General features: G+C 47.2%; 2 protein-coding genes across 8 annotated transcripts in view; one reads left to right on the forward strand and one right to left on the reverse strand.

Annotated features, from left to right (window-relative positions):
- Positions 1–3,015: 3,015 nt before the first annotated feature.
- On the forward strand, positions 3,016–9,377 carry LOC147250183 (retinoschisin-like). 3 transcript variants are annotated; one of them, XM_086224512.1, is made up of 6 exons: positions 3,016–3,368; positions 3,840–3,865; positions 3,942–4,134; positions 5,699–5,840; positions 5,908–6,103; positions 6,246–7,613. In XM_086224512.1, the coding sequence occupies exons 1-6, from the start codon at positions 3,317–3,319 to the stop codon at positions 6,426–6,428; spliced, it is 792 nt and encodes a 263-aa protein (XP_086080638.1). In that variant the 5' UTR covers positions 3,016–3,316; the 3' UTR covers positions 6,429–7,613. The 3 variants fall into 3 exon arrangements, with proteins under 3 accessions (XP_086080638.1, XP_086080636.1, XP_086080639.1); XM_086224510.1 differs by having other exon boundaries at positions 3,019–3,368; positions 3,939–4,134; XM_086224513.1 differs by lacking the exon at positions 6,246–7,613 and adding an exon at positions 7,628–9,377 and having other exon boundaries at positions 3,111–3,368; positions 3,939–4,134.
- Positions 8,981–20,761, reverse strand: part of LOC147250184 (cyclin-dependent kinase-like 5) — a 39,586-nt gene continuing 27,805 nt past the window's right edge. For 2 of the 5 annotated variants that reach the window (XM_086224503.1, XM_086224502.1), the window contains exons 7-19: positions 20,537–20,596; positions 19,465–19,555; positions 19,151–19,340; positions 18,262–18,342; positions 17,261–17,427; positions 16,035–17,079; positions 15,680–15,781; positions 15,195–15,300; positions 14,522–14,645; positions 13,544–13,649; positions 13,230–13,352; positions 11,314–11,484; positions 8,981–11,238 (exon numbers count right to left, since the gene is read on the reverse strand). In XM_086224503.1, the coding sequence (XP_086080629.1) occupies positions 10,879–11,238; positions 11,314–11,484; positions 13,230–13,352; positions 13,544–13,649; positions 14,522–14,645; positions 15,195–15,300; positions 15,680–15,781; positions 16,035–17,079; positions 17,261–17,427; positions 18,262–18,342; positions 19,151–19,340; positions 19,465–19,555; positions 20,537–20,596 (2,726 nt within the window). In that variant the 3' untranslated portion in view covers positions 8,981–10,878. The remainder of the gene's footprint in view (positions 11,239–11,313; positions 11,485–13,229; positions 13,353–13,543; positions 13,650–14,521; positions 14,646–15,194; positions 15,301–15,679; positions 15,782–16,034; positions 17,080–17,260; positions 17,428–18,261; positions 18,343–19,150; positions 19,341–19,464; positions 19,556–20,536; positions 20,597–20,761) is intronic. The other 3 variants (XM_086224504.1, XM_086224505.1, XM_086224506.1) reach the window with 3 other exon arrangements.

Below are 20,761 nucleotides of genomic sequence, written 5' to 3' on the forward strand. Positions count from 1 at the left end.
CTCTACTAGGAGGGAGGTTCTCCACCTGCTCTATTAGGAGGGAGGTTCTACCCCTGCTCTACTAGGAGGGAGGTTCTCCACCTGCTCTACTAGGAGGGAGGTTCTCCACCTGCTCTATTAGGAGGGAGGTTCTACCCCTGCTCTACTAGGAGGGAGGTTCTACACCTGCTCTACCAGGAGGGAGGCTCTACCCCTGCTCTACTAGGAGGGAGGTTCTAGGAGGGAGGTTCTATCCCTGCTCTACTAGGAGGGAGGTTCTAGGAGGGAGGTTCTACACCTGCTCTTCTAGGAGGGAGGTTCTACACCTGCTCTACTAGGAGGGAGGTTCTACACCTGCTCTTCTAGGAGGGAGGTTCTACACCTGCTCTTCTAGGAGGGAGGTTCTACACCTGCTCTTCTAGGAGGGAGGTTCTACACCTGCTCTTCTAGGACAGAGGCAACAGGGAATGTCTGCTGTGATTTTTTTTATTCAAATGAATTTGAACTGAAAATGTGTCTCAAGTTACCAAGTGGCGGCATAGAATTCGTGACTCGTCATTTCCTGAAGACTTGTCCTGGCGTTGTGTTGTCTCACGCTCCTGCAGACTCAAGGTGAGGCGGCGTCCAGACAACGCTGGAGGGCTGCTGATGCTTCTTTTGACTGATTCCTGAGAGGTGCTGGACCCATGAGCTTGTTTTCAGTCGATCTACTGCATTTAATTATTTTGAAGTGAGAAACTGGTTTTACTTTAATATGACCGGGCCTCTAATGAAGTACAGAGCAAAGATCTGGAGTTAGGAACACATCTTTCAGTTATTAGCACATTTATGTGTTCCAGCTGCAAGATATTTCCCTTTGCTTCATAATGTTGCTCATCCCAACAGGCGTTAGAGCCGCCGTGGTGCCTGGACAGGAGGCTGTTTAACCGACCTTCTGGTTCCATTATCTGACCTCTCCAGAGAAACCCTCCTGATGCACTGGTGCCTGCGAGACGAAGCGTCTTTGAGATCGTTTGCTCTACTTGCCATGCAAGTGAAAAGTACTCGTTAATTCTTTGAGATACTACAACCTCTCTTCACATCAATGTGAGAAAGTTGGAGGTGGGACACACTTTTAAACCTATCTCTTGTATTAATATTATATTTGATATGACAACCAAAACACCGAAGGTCAGTGACCTGCCTCAGAGTTCTCCAATTCTATGTCCCATCTCATTGTGTGTCCAGTCTCAGGCTCCGCCTCCTGACCTTTCTGACCCGACAGATGGCCTCCCCAACACCATTGCTTCACCACTCTTTACCACATCAGGCACAATTCCCTGTAACATCATGAGCAGCTGTTGTACGTCATATCTGAGAATGCAGTGCAACAAGAGTTACCACAAGAGGGCGCTGCAGCCTTTCTGCTGGCCTCTTGCTGTGCGTAGCGACGCTACAAACACACGCGCGCGAGCTCTCAATTGTGTTGACACCCAGGTGGCGTCAGCTGATTCGTCATTTGTCAGGATTACACTCTTTATTGTAAGAAAAAGAACTTTTTTTCTTTCTGGAGTGTTGATGTCTCGGAGGGCGTGAACTCGGAAGCTCAAGCCCCTAAATTACTTTGAAGTATTTGGAGGAAAACAAAGCTGGTTTTGTTTGAACGTTCAACTTCTAGTGAAAGAAGACTTACATGCTGACACTGCGAAATACCACAGGTTCCTCCTGCATTCATCTTCTCTGGCGTTGCTGCTCTCATCCACTGGTTTTTCTTGCAGGTTTGACGGGGTCGACGCCACTGACCAGCCGGGAGCAGCAGCGCGGTGGAATTGTTGATGGAACACAAATTATAAAAGTTACAATGCAGTTGAATATCAGCGCGCCTGTTTCACTGTAATGTGCACGTAGTTTTTTCTTTTGTTTTGCTTGTCTCTTCGAGGCACAGCAATAAAAGAATAAATTCACTGGGAGGAAGTTCTGTGGTTGGTTTGTGGAGATTAAACAGAATTACGTTGTTTCAGCGGCTGCCATGCAGGAAGCGAAAATGGAAACTGAAAAACAACAGCAACAGAACAACAACAACAACAACAGGTTGCACGTGTTGTGCAACGTCGTGTGAAAGTGGTGTGTTGGTTCTGCACAGAACCTCATTATGGCGCGAGACATCTGGGTCGTTGGGTTCTATGCTGCGTCCTCGGGGACCCGCGGATCCCAGAGCTGGGAAGCGTCTGCTGGGGAATCTGAACTTCGTTCATCCTTTTTTTCAGGTTGTAAAAATAAAACCAGCTGATCTGCTGACGTGAAGGCTTCAGTCTCCAAGTGGGATTATGATGCTCCGAGGTGGAGGGGGCGGGGCTTCTACGCCTGGAATAAACAGATGATCAGATATTTCAATGAGATCGTTTTCACAGCTTCATTCATCATCCATGATTGCCGTCGGTCAGCTCGGTGTCAGTTCTGCTCTGCTGAGCCGGTGAATCATCTTCCCCCTCCAGTTTAATTCTTCAACATATCAAATTCATGATGGCAGCGTTTTGATGATTATGTTTATTTTCTAATTTTACGTCACTGTTAACTCTTTCATCAGGAGTAAGTCGTTGGTCTGCTTTTCATTTGTGTTTCCACTTTGATTCCATTCACTAAACTGAGGATGAGATTCAGAGGAGTCGCTTCCTTCAGCAGCACCTCAACCTTTCACACCGACAAACAAACACCTGCAACTGTTGAAGGTCACTGGGGTTTGAGGGTCCAGGTGGAGATTCTCCCAGACCTCCTCCCTCCTCTGCTCCTCCTGTCCCCACCTGCAGTTCTTGGTAGCGGCTGAGCCAGTCTGAGATCAGAATCTCCCTCCTCACGTCATCATACCACTGATCGCCATCACCTGATGACCAGGGAGATGTTTCTCCCGTGTGATTGGTTCAGGTGGCTTCGTTCCAGCTGGACTACAAGCCTGGCAGCACTGGAGCTCATCCTGAGATCAACAAGTGCGTCGGTGCAAACTGATGTTCTGCTCCACCTGATGACATCACAGGTTGACAGACTGATGACAGTTTATTCAGTTAATTGGACTTTGAGGGGTCACGTGTTGCGTGACATCACATCACCTGTCTGATCATCTCTTGACTTTGGTGTCTAAATTCTAACTTTGATTTTGGAGTCTCAGAGGTTCTGCTCTCTTCGCTGAACGAACACCTAAAACGGCGCCCTTGAGGGATTCTGATGATGCCACTGCTGCTGTGCCATCGCTGATGAGTGCCAATAAAGAGTATTAGATAAAGCCATCACAGGCCTTGGATTACCGTAATCCACTCGCGTTGGGTGTCTCTCACATCGCACTTCGACACAGCTGAAGAGGAAGATGGAGGCCTCTGCTCGTTCTGCCGCTGTGCTCGCCCTCCTTCTGTGTCTCGGTAAGTCGGCGGCGTGAAGGACCTGATGGCCGTGTTTCCTAAGACTGAGACCGGGAACAGAAACCTCTCTGCAACCCTGTGAATGAGGTCATTGTGCTGAACAGCTGAAATGCAGAGCTGATATGCAAATGAGCAGTTTGTTGTTTGTCTTGATGGAGCATAAAATAGTTTTCTTGTGGTTTCCTGGATCCCACAGTTCATGTGAATTTCTACAAACAGTTTCTCCTGATGTAACTTTACCTTCGGTCAGCTGCAGCCTCGGTGAGCTGTGGGTGGGAATGTGTGTGCATGAGTGTACCCCCTCCCAATGGGCTCCAGCCCCCGTTGGCCTGGATAAGCAGGGCAGATATTGAATGAATGAATGAAGGGATGAATGAATGAAGGGATGAATGAATGAAGGGAATGTGACCAGTTCCTACTGTTAAATGTGACCTTTCATTTCTTCCTTCCGCGCACGTGTGGATGTGGCAGCCCTGACTGCTGTTCACTCTCAGGAGGTGAGAATCAAAAGTTTTTAATTTCCCCTTTGAGAGACTCCTGATTAACTCCTTTACATGTGTCCTTCTGGAGGAGGAGGAGGAGGAGGAGGCGGCTCAGGAGGAGGAGCTGCAGGAGGAGGAGCAGCAGGTCATCGAGACCTGGACTCGCAATATGCAAGCCTGCACCTGCGACTGTGAGTCAGCCAGTTCAGCTGCGCCTGCGGTGACCCCCCCCACCTCCCTGCAACAGCCTGCACCCCAGAGCCAACCCCTCAACTGCATGCCAGGTGAGGTCAGCTGACCTGGGTGACATCGTTACCTGAGGGACGCAAAATTATGTAGTCCATCAAGTATGGAAGATCAAAAATGTCAGAATGAAAGCAAAAGAGGAAATATAATAACCTCTGTATTTACTTCATGTTTGAATTTACTGTCATGTAGATATATTACTAATGTAGATATATTATAAATGTAGATATATTACAAATGTAGATATATTACTAATGTAGATATATTACTAATGTAGATATATTATAAATGTAGATATATTATAAATGTAGATATATCTACATTTATAATATATCACCATAGATTTGATCGGAATGCATTTGCACTCGTTTTCCTGGGAGAATCAGTACTTTTTGAACTGGAGATGCTGTCACAAGCATGTGAGTCACACACGTGCTAACCTCACCTCCAGAGCCTGAGCCCACAGACCTTTGACCTGTCAGCACACACACCCTCGTGTGACTGGTGTGATCACATCCCCTTTGCTAACTCTGAGCTAGCATGCTAGCTGGTTAAAACCTACAGGCAGAAAATGGCAAGTTGTGACAAAGATTCAGCTCCTGCAGAGAGGCGGCCTGCTTGCTTCTTTGGGTGGATGTGAATATAAAAATTTCCCACTCGTAACGTGTTTTTCTGCAGCTGTTATTCACCGGGAGCTGCTGAATCCAGAGCTGAATGCCCACTAGCTCAGGATTTTCTTACAGTAAACAAGCCAGAGCATCTTCTTCCACTGTAGCAGAGCAGTACCGGGTTGAGTCAGATGGGTCTCCTGTGCTGAACGCCTGGTCTGAACCCAACCGGAGTCAAACCAGGACATAATTTTTTCATTTTTCTCCTCCCGTGTGACTCACATCTCTGGCGGTATCAGCAAACGAATGATAGTTCTTTGTGTTAAGTATTGACAAAAGTATTGGAATGCAACACACCTTGTCACAAAGAAATCCCACATCATGAAAGACTGCTGAAGAAGTCATTAATTATACGATCTTTTAATGAGGACAGGAAATTCCTCAGTCACAGAGGAAATACATGCAGTTATGTTGCGGTTGTTTCTCTTTATTTCTTGGTTAATTTCTGTTAGGCCACTTCAGATGTCCTGTGGTTCTACCTCTCTGCTGCATGAGAAAGTTTTAAAATGCTTTTTGATTGTACGATCGTTTCATGTGAAGGGTGACTGGGGGAACGTCAGCTGTGTCGATGAGCGGCTGACGGCGACATTTGGTGGATTACTAATTGTGAGGAAGAGGCCTGAAATGGAGCGCAGCAGGCACTGCTAGCTAATCTCATTACCTGTGCTGGAATGTGATGAGAAGATTAGGAAGCCCAAACCAGGGCGTTGCCTTTATTTAAAGGGGAAGGCAGCACACGTCAGCTGATGCTCTGGTCATCAAATGCTCTGGTCATCAAATGCTCTGGTCATCAAATGCTCTGGTCATCAAATGCTCTGGTCATCAAATGCTGCTTTAACTTTGAAACTCACCTGGTCTGAGTCGGCTCAGACCAGGTGAGTGAGGGATCCAGACCTGCACGTGTCCACAAGCATTCACAGCCTCATCTCCACAGAGTGCCCCTACCACAGAGCTCTGGGGTTTGAGTCAGGATCTGTGACATCAGACCAGATCAGCTGCTCCAATCAGGACCAGTACGCTGGCTGGTACAGTTCCTGGATCCCCAACAAAGCTCGCCTCAACAACCAAGGCTTTGGGTAAGTTGTGTCTTTGTGTTATCATGTGAGTATACCGACAAATTAAATTTGTTCTTTTTGTTGTTAGGTGTGCTTGGCTTTCTAAATTCAACGACCAGTACCAGTGGATCCAGATCGACCTGAAGCAGGTGGGAGTGGTGTCTGGCATCCTGACGCAGGGCCGCTGCGATGCTGATGAGTGGATTACCAAATATAGCGTCCAATACCGGACAGTGGAAACCCTCAACTGGATCTATTACAAGGACCAGACAGGCAACAACAGGGTGAGTTCCTCCACTCAGAACTCCTTGATGGTTCCAGGTTCAAACATTCTCACAAATATCAGTGACAGATCGAGTTAGAGGCTCACTGCTGCAGCGAGGAGCAGAACCATGCACTTCTTTTCTTCTTTTTCATGACAAATAGATAATAAATCCATCCATCCATCCACCCCTCCCTCCATCTTCTCCCTCTTCTCCTGTTGAGGGTGGTGGGGGTGGAGCCTATCCCAGCAGCCTTCCCCCTGGACAGGTCACCAGTCCATGGCAGGGCCAACACATAGAGACAGACAACCATTGGCTCTCCCAGTCACACCTACGGTCAATTTAGAGTCTGGATTAACCTGGTCCCTCTTGATGTCTTTGGACTGTGGAGGAAGCTGGAGTACCAGAGAGAACCCAGCAGGAACAGGGAGAACATGGAGACTCACCCAGAAAGACCCCGTGCTGCGGCTGGGGCTCCACCCACAACCTTCTTGCTGGGGGGACACAGTGAGGACCACTGCTCCACCAGGCCGCCTGTAGCAAAATGAATGTTGGATAAAAATGTTTCCTTGCTTTTTTAAAAAAAAAGAAAGAATAAAATAAATAATGTCGTAGGTCGCATCCGTGCCCTTCATGTTGTGTTGGGTAGTTTAAAAGCTCCTGCCTTCTCCTGTGTGTGTCCTGGTTTGTGAATCCCTTCTCTGGTCAAACGGCTCTAGGAAACCCAAGTCCTGTGTGAGCAGCATGAAGTGGAAATTCTTTCATGAACCACAGAATGAATGAATTGTTGTCGTCCAACACTGCACAGTTGCAGTCTGCTTGAGTTGTTTGAGTTTGTGAAAGGCAGACGCTCGGACTCTGACTTTGACCGATCCTGTTGAGTTTTGTCTTTGCCTGTAAAATAACTCCGCCGCCTCGATAGGAAGCATCACGTTTGTAACAGGAAGCGGTTGGCATGCAGCCGACACATCCATGAGACGAGCACCTGCCGACGCTCTGATGAATCCTAGTTTTATTACCAAGCAGCTTCACAATGGCTGCTGCTGTTCAGAGGTTCAGCCTGTGGTGTGATGTTTAGTAACCCTGCAGAGCCAAACACTCTCTCACACACACACACACACACACACACACACACACAAAATGTTCTGATGCACAAATGTATTGGTGCATACGTCAGAATTTTTGTTAAACCTCAGCTTCATCTTCCAGACAGGAAGCTCGGCCTGGCGGCTATTTCTAACTCCTTGTTCCCGACATCTATTGTGTACTTTGAAAGTCGTTGCGAGCCTGTGTGATTGACAGTTGCACAATAGATGTGGGGAACAAATAGCCATCAGACTTTGCTTCCTGTCTGTACGACTAAATTTAGTCTTAAACAAATCTGTGCACAAGAACATTTCATGAATTTTATGTCTTGTGCTCCCTTTGTACCAAGAATAATCCCTTTGACCCCTGGTCACGGGGTCAGCACTGAAGTGTGAGACGAGACAAAGCGACTGTGATGAGGCCTGAGGAGGTAAAGCTACACCTTGTTTTGCTCCACAGGTCTTCTACGGGAACTCGGACCGTTCCTCCACGGTGCAGAACCTCCTGCGTCCGCCTATCGTAGCTCGCTACATCCGCCTGCTGCCTCTGGGCTGGCACACTCGCATCGCCATGAGGATGGAGCTGCTGATGTGCATGACCAAGTGTAGCTGAAGGGCCTGCTCGTCCTTCCCCTTCCAACCTGGCACCAGCCTGAAGGAGGCCAGTGGTCCAGATCCACCCCCCACTCTACTACAACACGACGGACTCTGGAGAGACTCTGAAGTCCGGGTAGGGGGATGTAATGCATAGTTAGGAATGCCCTTATAATATCGTTCCTTTAATGTTTAAATCAGAGGTTCTCAAAGTGGGTTCTCCCGGGGGTCCTAGAGGGTCGTCCAGGGAGTTCTCAGCTGAATGAGCAGTTCCAATTGTGTTTAAATGATTGTCAAAGGCCCCTGAACGCAGCTTTGGAGCCCTTTCACAGGCATCTGAACACCAGGGATCTCACTGAGCCGTGATTAGCGACGTGTTCGTTTGTGACCTGCACCTGCAGAAGTGATTCAGCCACCACATGTGAACTGTTGTCCTTCTTTATTCTGTTCTTTCGGTCTCTTATTTTTTAGCCTATTTGTTTGTCATTTTCCTTTTTCTCTTAATAAGTTTGTTGTCAATCTTCAGGTCACTCTTTTTTCTTTTTTTCTTTTTTAACAAATTCCTTTCTAAATTTCTGCCAATCTTAAGTGACTTGCAGGTAAATTCTCACTCACTCCTGGTCATTTCCTCACCAATTTTCAGGGAATCGCTTCATATTTCTCAAGTAATTTCTCGCAGATTTTCTGGCCATGCTTTACACATTCCATTGTAACTTTACAGGCTTAATTTCAGTCTTAATATTTTGCTGGTAAATTCTTTATAATTTTCCTCATCATTTCCTCCCTAATTTTCAGGAAACTGCTGGTTAATCGTGGCTTTTTCTAAGAAAGTAAAATTTCATAGAAAATGGAGATCGATTCGCAAAAATGTTACCATGTGAATTTAGCTTCGCTGTGATTTATAATTATTAATGCACTGATATCAGGAATGCTGGATCAGATTTTTGCGTTTGAATATTTGTGTGAGGGGCCTGAGTACGAACCAGGAGACCTGAACATGGGGGGGTTCCTCTTGAGCACCATCACATCAGCTGGGGTCCAGAACCAGAACGTGCCAGAGAAGCTCTGACTGAAACGAGGGGTTGGACTCAGACTGCACGGAGGACTCGTGCATTCCTCCCAGAGCTGCTGCAGCAAAGATCTGATCATGAATTCATGGCGTCCTCAAACATTACTTAACAAAATGAAACAAAAAGGACTGTACAGCTTCAGAGTCAGATCAGATGAGTTGGTTTTATTGGAGATTTACTGTTACATATGTAAACATGAATATTCTGTTAAGCATTCATTTGTGGGTTTATGTTCTCATGTTGGAAAAAAGCAGATAAACACTGACTATGCTACTAATTTTTGTCTGTAATAAAGCACAAACTTAGTACTGGATTTCCTTTAAACAGCTGATAAACGTCTGTTATAAATATTACCAAACAAGTAGTCACACATCAGTATTAATATAATACACGGTGTTCCTTCAGCCAAACAAGAATCCAAAGAGAGAAATGTATCGTGTCAAGTACACGAGTGTGCACAGTCCTTACAGATGCACCACGCACAATACGATACGGTCATGGTCGGGCCCCCGGGGGCCCCGGCGTGTTGTCTTCACACACTGAGTACATGATGAAGTTGAGGTGAGGAAGAATTTACAGTCCCAGCAATATTGCTCAGCCACACTTTCTCCTCAAAGTGCAACATCTTTATTTCTGCCGAGCTACTTTCATGGCACTTTGTCTCCGGCGTGATGACCTCATCACTTTCAGATTTGTTAACCGTTCGTCCCGAGTGGCTCGACGTGTGAAAGGAGTTCAAACGCACCAGTTTTGTTCTTCTAACTGTCGTAAAAAATAGTTTTTAACAACGATAAGGAAAAACAAAACAAAACAAACAGTTCAGATTCAATCAATCCAAAATTTCACAGCAGCTAAAATGCACATCAGTCTTTCGATGCACTTGCACATCGCGTGAATTGAACGTAGAGCCACTTAGAAGTAGAGTTCTAAATCTGTACGCAAGAAGTGAACTTGCTAGAATCCTGGCACTGAGGCACGACCCTCAACGTCACTCGTCCCAACAATAAATCCTCCACGTTTGCCTGAAGCGGCGCAAAGTATGAAGCCTCCCCACTGAGAGGTCTTCGCAAACACACACAAACATTAGTTAAAGAAGGGAATTGTAGATTACACTGTGACAAACACTGTCATCAAATGGTCACTTATTATGATCGCTCTCTTGAAAGGGACATGTAGTAATGCAGTCGTATTGAATATTGTAGGAATTTTATATATATAAATTTGTCTACAATATATTTGTATAATATTTATGAAAATTGAAGTTAACATAATAGATCCTATGTGTTAGTATGCTTCAGCCAGTAAGAGTAAATGCAGTGGTCATTATTTCCTACAGAGGGCGACGTAGCTTCGTATTTCTGTTGGTTAGTGGCACCAGAGAGTCTAAAATGGCTGTGTTTAAAAAAACAAAACATAGACACCAGCATCCTAAAGAGACAACAGGACATCGAATGTTTCTAGCTGGTCACTGCCAGCGGGACTGAGCTGCGCTACAGCGACGATTCTTGACATTTGTGTGACAGTATGACGGGACGTGGGACGGCGTGGAGGAGGAGTCACGATCCCGGTGGAGACGAAGACGGTGTACTCATCTCTAGAACAGCTGATAAAAACCTTCATCGCTCACGATGTCCTCGATAGTCTTAAAGAAATACTACGCAGTAAAATCTACTATATCTCTAGTTTGAATAGAAACAAAAATACTTACACTTCAAATCTACACTTTATCTATCCATTTATATATTTAATTTGAAATATTTACTTTATGATACAAATTATAATCAGAATTACATAAGTAATAATATAAAGTCTATCAAACATGGAAGCTTTAAAAAAACATTAAGACATAAAAAGGCTTTTGGCCTGATTGCAAGCAGTGTTTCAAACGGAAGGTTTGGTATCTGTGTGTGTGTGTGTGTGTGTGTGTGTGTGTGTGTGTGTGTGTGTGTGTGTGTGTGTGAGTGTGTGAGAGAGAGAGCAGGTGTACTGTTATGCAAGGGAGGTTTGGGTCAGTGGATGGGAAGCAGAGGAGTTTGTAGACTGCCGATCACAGAGCCGTCTCTTTCAGGTCGTTGAGGTTTGGCATACGAGACCTGGAGGGGCGTCCAAAACCGTGCCCGTTCTGGCCGCCCTTGATGCTCATTTGCTCCGGGTAGGGATTGCCCTCAGGGCGGCCCAGGGCGGTCGTGTGCCAGCCGGAGTCCAGCTGTCCGGGCAGCGGGTAGCCTGTCTGTCTGCTCTTCAGCTGGGGCGTACTGACCCCTGAGTGACCCCGGCTCTCAGTGAAACCGCCCTGAGCAGAGACCGGAGTCGGCAGTGGCTGGTAGCGCATCTCGGGAGCTGCGGTCTGGTTGGAGGATGAGGACGAAAGGTGCAGGAGCTTGCGCAGGGACTTTAGTGGCTGGCTCTAAAAAAGTAAAGGTGACACGTGATCAACATACTTCAGAACGAACCTCTGTTAAGAGAACTCATCGAGACGTACCGGCGAGTGTGAATCAGACAGCTTGTCAGGGGGCCAGTCCTTGTCCCTGTCTCGCTCACGCTCCTGGTCCCGATCTCTGCTTTTGTCACGGGTCCGGTGGCGGCTGCTGCTCTGGTGACCTGATGACCTGGATGACTTCTGGATGACTGTGTCCACCCCGTCACTAGGAACCTGTCACACAGTGCACATTCGTCTCGTTTCACCTGCTCAAAAATACAACTTCCTGCATCTCATAATCACAAATAGGTCCACACAAAACACGCCACAAGAAATGTGCTTGACACAATCACGTGGGTGAGAAACCAGGATATTTTAGCTGCTACATGCATCACCACAGTGAAGGCTCCAGGATACGGAGCAAATATCCTTTTGAACAAATTCAAGCACATTTTGTGTGTTTCTGCTTGTGTGTGTGGAGCTGCTGAGGCTTGGCAGGACTGCAGAGCGTCCACTAAAAAATAAAAACAGGTCATGCTTCCAGAGCCTGAGACTATCAGTGCTGATCTGAGGAAGAGACCAGACACGTTCATGAGAGAGAGATCTGCAGGCAGCCCCCCACCCCCCGCGCGAGACTTCCTTCCTGACGGCCAGATTGCGTTTATTTGTGCTTCTCTCAGGATCTGAACCAACTGCCTCATATAAACAGAAATGTAAAGAGAGGGAAGAGTCAAACACCTGTTCCATGCCGAGCCATCACTTCCCCCAGTTTCACTCAAAATGAGGCTTGCTTTTATATTTAGTAACTTTGCAGTTTGTCAGTTGCTCCCTCCTCCTTCCACATGCCTCAAGAATCATGTCATGATATAAAATCCCTCTCTACTCTGAGTTTGGACGCCCAGTGTGATGCTGGTGAGCAGAAAAGCCCGAGGCCTGCCGGGATTCAGCCGGGTGCTCCCCTTCTTCCTCAGCTCATCACCTCAGACACGCTGCGAGGGCTGATACCAGAGATCGCAATCAGGAACCGTGACATCAGCCCTGCGCCTCACCAAAAATATACAAAATAAAGAATGAAACGCAGATTTATTGCTACGAATGAATGAATGAATCTTGCTGGTTTATGTTGGAGTTCATTATTAGGTGCTAGAACACTGGAAGATGAGCATCGGGTAAAATAATAATCCCGGGTTTGGGGATGCACCGACATATCGGCCAATATTTGCCCTGCAGACTGCCATGGCCATCAGCAAGCAAGATGGCCGACAGCAGCCACTGACAGCAGCGCTAAATGAGTTGGAGAAGTTGCTGATTGCAATGATTTTGACAGATGTTGGAATTGTGATGTGTCAATCAAAGGTATTTTCTTAATTCTGTGTAGCTGACGTGAGTGGAAGAGGACCAGGGACATGTCAAAAGATTTGTCAGAGGATAAAAATAAATCTGAAGTGATTATTTTTGTAAGATTATAATCTAATTATGAAAATAACAGAATTCAGACCCCTCCCCCCAGAAAAAAAGTCACAATTAGGACACAGCTTTTTCACATGTGGCTCAATCCTCTTCCAGCGGTGGGTGGAATATCTGCGCGGCGTCATAACGTTTCATGAAAGGAGGTATTTTAACACAGCAGCTTCCTGTGATTTGAACATTTCAGAAGGTCGTAGCGTTTTCGATTAATTGCACAAGTTGCAGTTTCAGAGTTTATGTGTGGGTGTGAAAGGTTACATCAAATGTGTGATGGGGATTTCTGGTTTCTGAGGCACAAAACAGGAAATCAGGTTTAAAAAAAATCATTTTAAAAACCACAGGTATAACCTACGGGCCATTTCATATCAGTATCATTTTACTTATCATTAATGGCCCAGAATTTCACGGTGGGTGCATTCCTCGCCGCGTGATTATTCTGGTTAGCACATGCAGTGTTAGGAGGGGGGGTGTGGGGTTAGGGGGTGAGTAGGAGAGTGTAAAACAGTGTGTACCATGGTAGAGGACACTACAGGGAGGACTCTCACAGAGGAACTATGCTTTATGTTATTCTTTGGGACAAACAGAGGGAAAAGAGATTTCTTGATGACTGGAGGCCTTCCATCAGGGACTTCCATCTGTAATATAGAGGCACATGACTGGTGGCACAAGGAAACACCATGCAGAAGAAATGACTTCATCTGTGAGGACGTCACGTCAAACATTTGAGAAGCAGAAGAAGAAACAGAGACAGCATGTATGCACAAAAAAGTACAACCAGATAACAACGTCACTCAATCAGGAGAGATCGACTCCACACACAACTCACCATCTGAGGTTTTTTCTTCTTCTTCTTTATCGCTCTGAAGAAGCCCTGCTTTTCCTTCTCCTTTGACGGCTCCGAGGGATTCAGCACCACAGTGTCTGGGCCGGTCCTGCACGACAAGACACGCAGTCCTGAAGAACAACCTCAAACACGCCGCCAATCACACCTGGCAGCTCGTCTTACAGCTGACTTCACTTCCCTATCTGTCCGCCAGAGGCACGCCGAGCAGGCAAAAACAATAATCAATCGACAAGAACACACGCTCACGTGATCAATAATTGAAGCAGAAGCTGCCATATCTTTGTTTCAAATCACAGATGATTAAAAATTAAATTAAAACAAAATAATGTAACTAATCTTATTTCATCCTAATTTCACATCAAAATAAATTAAGCAGTTATCTTAAATATACACATATATTTATATATTATACATATATGTATATACATATACATTTTTATTTGATTTTTCACATTTACATCTTTTATATGCGGTTTTCGTATGTGTTCATATGTAAAGATAAAGTAACTGTAGACAAATACAGAATGAACATATTAAACTTTCCCCATCATCTTGTTTGACAAAATGAAACTAAAATTGCAATTGATTGCATAACTATTGTCTAAAGATGCGGTGTTAAGGGCCGAACCCGAACCCCTGTGGAGTCCCTTGTTGTAGAGCTGTCACAGGAATCTGCTGCACCCGCTCAGAGTGCCCACTGCGTAGTCCAGGAACATCGACTGAGAAAACCTCTTCAGGTTCATACTGATTTACTGACTTAACATGTTTATGTTGTGTTATTTTCAGGTGGACTGATGCTGGTAAATGTTGGCGTTGATTTCTCAGTTTCTTTTTGAGTGTAAACAGGCGTGTCAGGAATGTGCGTTAATGAGAGTTTTCCCCACCGTCATGGAGATGAACCAGTAACAACGAATGCTGGAGGCATCAGTAGTGTGTGTTAGAGTCAGAGGAGGCCGTTACCAGGGGTCAAAGGCCGGCTGGCGTTTGGAGTGGTTGGACAGGTTGCTGCCGTCCCCTGGCAGGCCGGAGCCTCGACTCTGACCCCTGCTATCGTGGAAGGAGTTGTCTGGCCGAGGAGACGGGACTGCGCAACAAACACAACATCAATCACCTCTGAACGCACACAAACACTCAGGTCCCTTTACACCGAGCAGGTCTGATCCCTCTGGACCAGTTCACCTGTCCAGCAAGACTGCGGATGCAACCAAACTTTCTGTTCATCTAAAAGGATCATAAAAAAAACAAAAACATTTTTTCTCAGATGCAGACAAAATAACAGAGTTCATGTTTCTAGTCCAGAGATGCTTGGAACTGAATTGATGTTTAGACGTTACATCAATTAATGATCAACAATCCAGTTGCATCGCAGCCAAAACATCCGTGCACGTGACGATCCTCAGAACACACATTTATTAAGAGACTCCTGTGGCGCGTCTCTCTGTCTTTCACCGTTTCTGCCCACGTGCATCTCCTTCAGAAACAAAACCGTCAAATGATATTTTAGTTGCTTTTGTGAGTTGACATAAAGGCTCGTATCAGTTCAGACACCTGAATTGCATTGAATCAAGAAAAAAAGAGAGAAAGGATGGAAGAAAAGGAAAGGAAAGTGAGATGTGAGTGTGACTAAACCAACCTCTGTAGAAGCTGCCCACCCTCCTGGGCATGGATTCACTGTAAATGTTGCGGTTTTCTTTGGAGGAGCCCCCATCTTCTGCTTGCTGGTCGTGATATAAGCCCACCTGAGTCACAACAGAACTAATCACATCTCCTCTCTGAAGCATCTGCTGCGCTGCCTAGCTGAGCTGCTATTCTTATTCACCTGATGGGACATAAACAAAGGTGAGGCTCCCTGATTTAAATATGAACGAGATAAACAACACCTGCAGAGGTTAGTAATGTATCCTGGAGTCCCGGGGAAATGAGCTGCCATGACAAGCTCCACTGTGCTATCATCACTAGTCACATTAGAGGGAAGCAAAGCACACAGAGAAAATGAAGAGGCATCTGATGCGCAGAGACAGAGAGAGAGCAGTTCATGACAGCAGTATCCACCCACATCCGCACTCTCGGAAGACTGGATGTGGGTGGGGAATGGTGGGTGCAGGCAGAATGTCGGACCTCGCTTTTTTGCCTCTGTGTGTGAAAAGATGCGGTGTTGTCCCTTGTGGAGTCCCTTATTGGGGGTCTGCTGTGGGTGACCTCAGTGGGTGCCTGTTCGCTCTGTTAATGGAGAGATGATGAAGCATGAGGTGAGCTCAGCATCGCATCACACACACATACAAAAACACACACTTCTACATATAGTATGTGTGTATACAGTTTATATATATAGATATATATATACATAAACGATTTAAACTGAAACAAGAGTGTGACACTTGTAGGCTGCCATACTGACACTCCTGACTGAAAAGAGCTGGCTTGAACCCTAAACACAGACGCTGCAGGCTCAGGATGTCATCAGGTGACTGACCCTGCTCATGTCCTCCTCTCTGGACGAGCCTCCAGAGTGGCGAGGCAGCGTGCGGTGCTGCAGCTGCGGAGACAGGAGCTGCAGGCTGCTGGCTCTAGTGGGCATGCCCTGGCCCACCACCAGGCCTTCGTCTGCCCCGTGTGTCCTCTGGTGGTCCCTCCGCACGTACATGGAGTGGCGGTGCGGCCGCTGCTGGGACGAGAAAGGGCTGGTGTAGCCCTGGCTGTATGGCAGGGGGTCATGTGGCGAGGACACAGAGTGACTGTGGCTCCGCTCAATGCCACTGTCTCCTGGGTCCAGAGTGTCAGGTGACTTGGACTCCTCTGAGGCCTTGTGGCGGGTGGAGGAGCGCCTGTAGGAGGAGTCCAGGGTGTTGCTCTCCCTGTCCGAGCGCATGCTTCCTCTACCAGCTGCGCCGGGTCCCAGTCGGTCTACGCGGCGGACCGCCGGGCTGCTTGGAGCTGTGAGGTCCAGGCAGCTGGAGGGGAAATATCGAGACGTGGGCTCATCGGCGTAAAGATGCATGTCATTCAAGTTCCCCACTGACTTGGCATCGCTAAGCGTGCCGTAACTCTTGGACAAGTTCAGGTAGGAGAACTTGGAGGACGAGGGCGTGGAGCTGTGAGACTCCATGTAGCTGTGCCGACCGTGCTTCTCCCCTGACTGAAGCGTGTTTGTCTTCCCCTCCACAAAAGAATGCCGGCTCTGCTGCGAGCGGAAGTTGGATTTGAGGTACTTGGCTCCGGGGCCGTCGGACACCATGGAGCCCATGTTGAGGTCAAAGTCACCTTTACTCTTGGCCTCCCCAGGACTGAGTAGGTGAGGCAGGTTGCTGCTAGCCAGGTCCATGCTGCACGAGGTGGAGTGGTTGAAGATCTGCGGCTGGTAGCTCTTGGGATGCAGGGTCGGGCTGAGGTTGATGGCTGCAGGCATGTTGCCGTTGAGAAAGCCGTCGTTGTTGGGGTGGAGGTCCTCATGCCGTGGCAGGCTGGAGCACTCTCTGCTGCTGGATCGGTGGCTTCCTGAACTCTTCCCTCCGTGGCTCCTGACCACGAGAGAGAGAGAACATCGATAACCATTAAAGAGAAAAGGAAAAAACAATCTGGAAAACATCACTAAACAAGGCTGGGCAGGAGTGCTGCTGTGAGAAAATGACCCAGTTGGATTTGCATAAGTAAAAGCACGTCACAGCGAGCTCTCAACCAGCTGTAGTGTGCACTTCTGACCTGCTGGGGGTGGTGTTGTCTCCATGGTGAGGTTTTCTCTTAGAGGAGCGTACAGGTGTAGGTGTGGGTGGGCCGGGGCGCTCCACAAGCCGCAAGGTCTGGAAGGTGTGGTGGTTCAGGCTCTGCTCGGTGAGAAAGCGCTCGGTCGGGTTCAGCAGCAGCAGGCTCTAACACACAGACACACACAGACGGAGCCAGTGAGTCCTCAAGACACCCCGAACACCCAGACCTCGCAAACACAACGGACAGTCATGCTATCATGAGTCATCGCCATTATCATAAAAGTCAGGCTGCTCCATTTAATTGTCTCCTACATTCACCGAACAAGCCCAACAACGATGTGAGAGGATTTGTGACATTTGCCTATTTTCTTACTGAAAAGATAAGTTTAATAACCTGTCTCCATATAAATCAATGAAAGCTGAGTCCTGTGTGAATGCTCTCAAAATAAAACCTGTGATCTGAGGATAATTTTACCTCTCCACTGCAGCTTTGTTTTGTCATTGCTGACATTTAAAATTGCAGCTAGTTTTCTCTATTCCTTCAACCAAAATCAGACCGTTTCTCTTTGGATGCAGCTTTGCATCAGCAAACGCATTTTTCTTAATCAATGTCAACTAAAGAAAGCCCTGATTCTGATGAATAGTGATGGAGACGATGCCTGTCCTTGTCAGTCCTGAGACATTATGTTCGCGGTGAGTCATTATCTGCCGGGAGAAGCTCGAGTCCACAAGCACAGCCCACATTCTCGACATGGAGCTACTGTTTACAATGCAGACGCAGCGATAGCAGCGGTGCTGGAGCCGGGATCTGAGCCCGGATCTGCTGAGCCAGTCGAGGCATTGTGCAGTCACAATGTAATCACCATGATAACGGTGCAATTATCTGATGTCTACATCATGAAGCCAGTTTCATGATAGCAGGAATCCAGTGAAACTGAGAGAGGTAAGAAGCTAAACCCTCCCTCCACAGCGCCGGCAGACCTGTGATCCTGACGGTACCTTCAGCAGGTCCAGCAGGCCTCCGCCGATGATTCCCAGGTATCGCCGCTCCAAGGTCTGGGGGTGGTTCACAGCAGGGAACTAAAAGAGGAAACAATGAAATGCAGTTAGAAATGTATCCAGAACAAACGTCCAAGACATAAATGATCAGAGGGAGTCTCAGCCGAGTGTGTCCTCATGTTTAGTTCTATATTTGCAGTAAAGAGCAGCCTGAGAGATACTGAGCGTACGAGCATAGTTCTCCCTCATCCAGCCTCCTAATATCATCCTTCTATTTTGACTGAATTTTTCTTTTAAGGAAGACGCTGCCTGCTGCGAGTTTGTTGTTTGCCACAAAGACCCCCCTGAAGCTGTTGCTTTTACACTGCATGTGTGCAAGTGTTACAGAAAGCACACCGTAGGTGGCCAGCGTGATGAAACAACCTTCGAACATCCTGCATTCAATCACAAGTGCTGCGCTGTTCCTGCTGCATTCATATTTAAACAAGAAAAGACAGAAATCCATGATGATGGTTGTGGCTTCCTGACTGGGCCACCACAAGCAAACATAGTTTCTGAAATCAGGCAGGGGACTGATGAGGGACGAATGCTACCCTGAGGTGTGGGCAGGTAGGGTGGGATGACAGGCCTGCCACTGAAGGCTCCATAGCCTTGCTTCAGAGCAGAGAGAATCCATGATACATGATGAGTCACTGTGATCCAATCAGTCATGGCACAACAAACTCAGCCAGAGGAGAAAACATGCAGCGTGTTGAGACATAGCGAGGAGAGACTGAAGGAGATGAGAGGACGGGGCAGAAAGAGACAGGGAGGAGGAAGAGTAAAGAGCAGCGGACAGCAAAAGGAGCAAAATGGAGGGTCGGCGGGCTGAGGAGAGGCCTGACGTTACCCGCAGCCCGTGGAAGCGAGGGTTATTATAGAAGAGCTTCATCTGCTCTGGAGGCAGGGGTCCCAACACCTTCTGGATGGTAAAGAGCTGGTCAATCTCACTCTCCCCTGGGAAGAGAGGCTGCCCGTCGCTTAGCTCCCCTAAGATGCAGCCCACTGACCACATGTCCACCGCCTTCCCATACGGAGCCCTGGGAGATGGAAGAGGTTGGAGATGGAGGCCGTTGTAAGAATAGAATGTCAGCAGAGTAACTGAGCTCACCATCTGCTGCAGGTTCCTAGTTAAGGGCAAAAAAACAAAAAGACAGGTCGTACCCGAGCAGGAGCTCTGGAGAGCGGTACCATCTAGTGGCCACATACTCGGTGTAGTTGGCATCGGTCCCCTCAGAGAGATTACGTGCAAAGCCTGGCAAGAGAAGACAGAGGAAGCACACGAGGAGCTCTGTGATAGGCTGCAGAAATGAGTTCAGCTGGGCGCCTTCTCTTAGCGCCCAACACGACACCACACGGGCAAAAGAACCACTGCTGAGCCTGAGTTTCCTGACACACGTTACACCAACAGATTTTCATTTTTCGGGTGCAAATGACGAATGTGAATTAGTTTCCAATCTTGAAAGAATCTTGAATGTTTGGGTGAGTCAGTGAGGGACGTTCACTCTGGTAGGTCAGTCCCAGACACCGCAGCACAAACACACACGTGCACACAAACACACACACACACGTAAAATCACACAAGACACACACTGTGCCTCATTCTGAGAACCATTTTCTTTTAAAAAATTAAATGACTCTGTTTCCAGTCTTCAAGCTGAGCTGACAGCACAATCACATTCAGGATTCTCACTGATCACCTCTGGGCAGTGAGTGGAAGCCTTCTTCACGTCACCAGGGACATCGTTAACTTTGCTTGCGGCGCCTTTAAAAACCCAAATAAGACACTGAGAGAAACCCCCAAATGTAAAGTGGTGCTCTCAGCGGCGTCTCTTGGCCTGTGTCTGTTCTCTTGATGGCTTTGGCTGACACAGAGCAAACAGCAGGTCGCCGCGTCTCTCACACCAGATTGCCTACATGATGTTTTCCGTTTCCCCCCCGTTTCGCTGTGACGCTACCAGATTGAATCAAAGCATGATTAGCCTCTTGTGTTCCAACACGTTTGCTTAATTGAGACGAGGGAAGAATGCGCTGCAGTAGCCTGAGAACCAGGAGAGTGGGCTGCATGCAGAGCTTTAGATAACTGGATGAAGGCTGCAACCAGCACTCGTGGAGCCTGGTTTCAGCCAAATATAGTGTCAGTTGAAAATATTCCTTTTACATCACAGCTTTGGCTGTTGACTGGCCACCTTTCTTAAAGCTGTTAAGACTGCGAGGATTTGATGGAGGTGCTCACCGAAGTCACATAACTTGAGCACATCGTCAGAGCTGATGAGAAGATTTTCTGGCTTTATGTCTGAGGAAGAAGCAGAGCACAGATGGGGAGTAAAACAACACATAAGCAGGCGAGGGACATCATTACATCATCACTACCATCATTCCTGCCAGCGCCGCCACTTCATCTGCCTCTCTGAGAAATGTGAATGCTCTATCCTTGCAAAAAACTGCAAAAAGTCAGAAA

The sequence above is a fragment of the Aulostomus chinensis genome, chromosome 14, assembly GCF_037954235.1.
Source record: "Aulostomus chinensis isolate RoL2024-O1b breed Wild chromosome 14, RoL_Achi_v1.0, whole genome shotgun sequence".
NCBI classification, from domain to species: domain Eukaryota; kingdom Metazoa; phylum Chordata; class Actinopteri; order Syngnathiformes; family Aulostomidae; genus Aulostomus; species Aulostomus chinensis.

What these genes read in the sequence shown, in the direction of transcription:
- LOC147250183 (XM_086224510.1), top strand. Translation starts at nt 3,317, where the DNA reads ATGGAGGCCTCTGCTCGTTCTGCCGCTGTGCTCGCCCTCCTTCTGTGT. An exon ending in CGCCCTCCTTCTGTGTCTCG is followed by an intron (nt 3,369 to 3,839) that starts GTAAGTCGGCGG and finishes TGGATGTGGCAG; the next exon opens with CCCTGACTGCTGTTCACTCT. An exon ending in CTCAACAACCAAGGCTTTGG is followed by an intron (nt 5,841 to 5,907) that starts GTAAGTTGTGTC and finishes TTTTGTTGTTAG; the next exon opens with GTGTGCTTGGCTTTCTAAAT.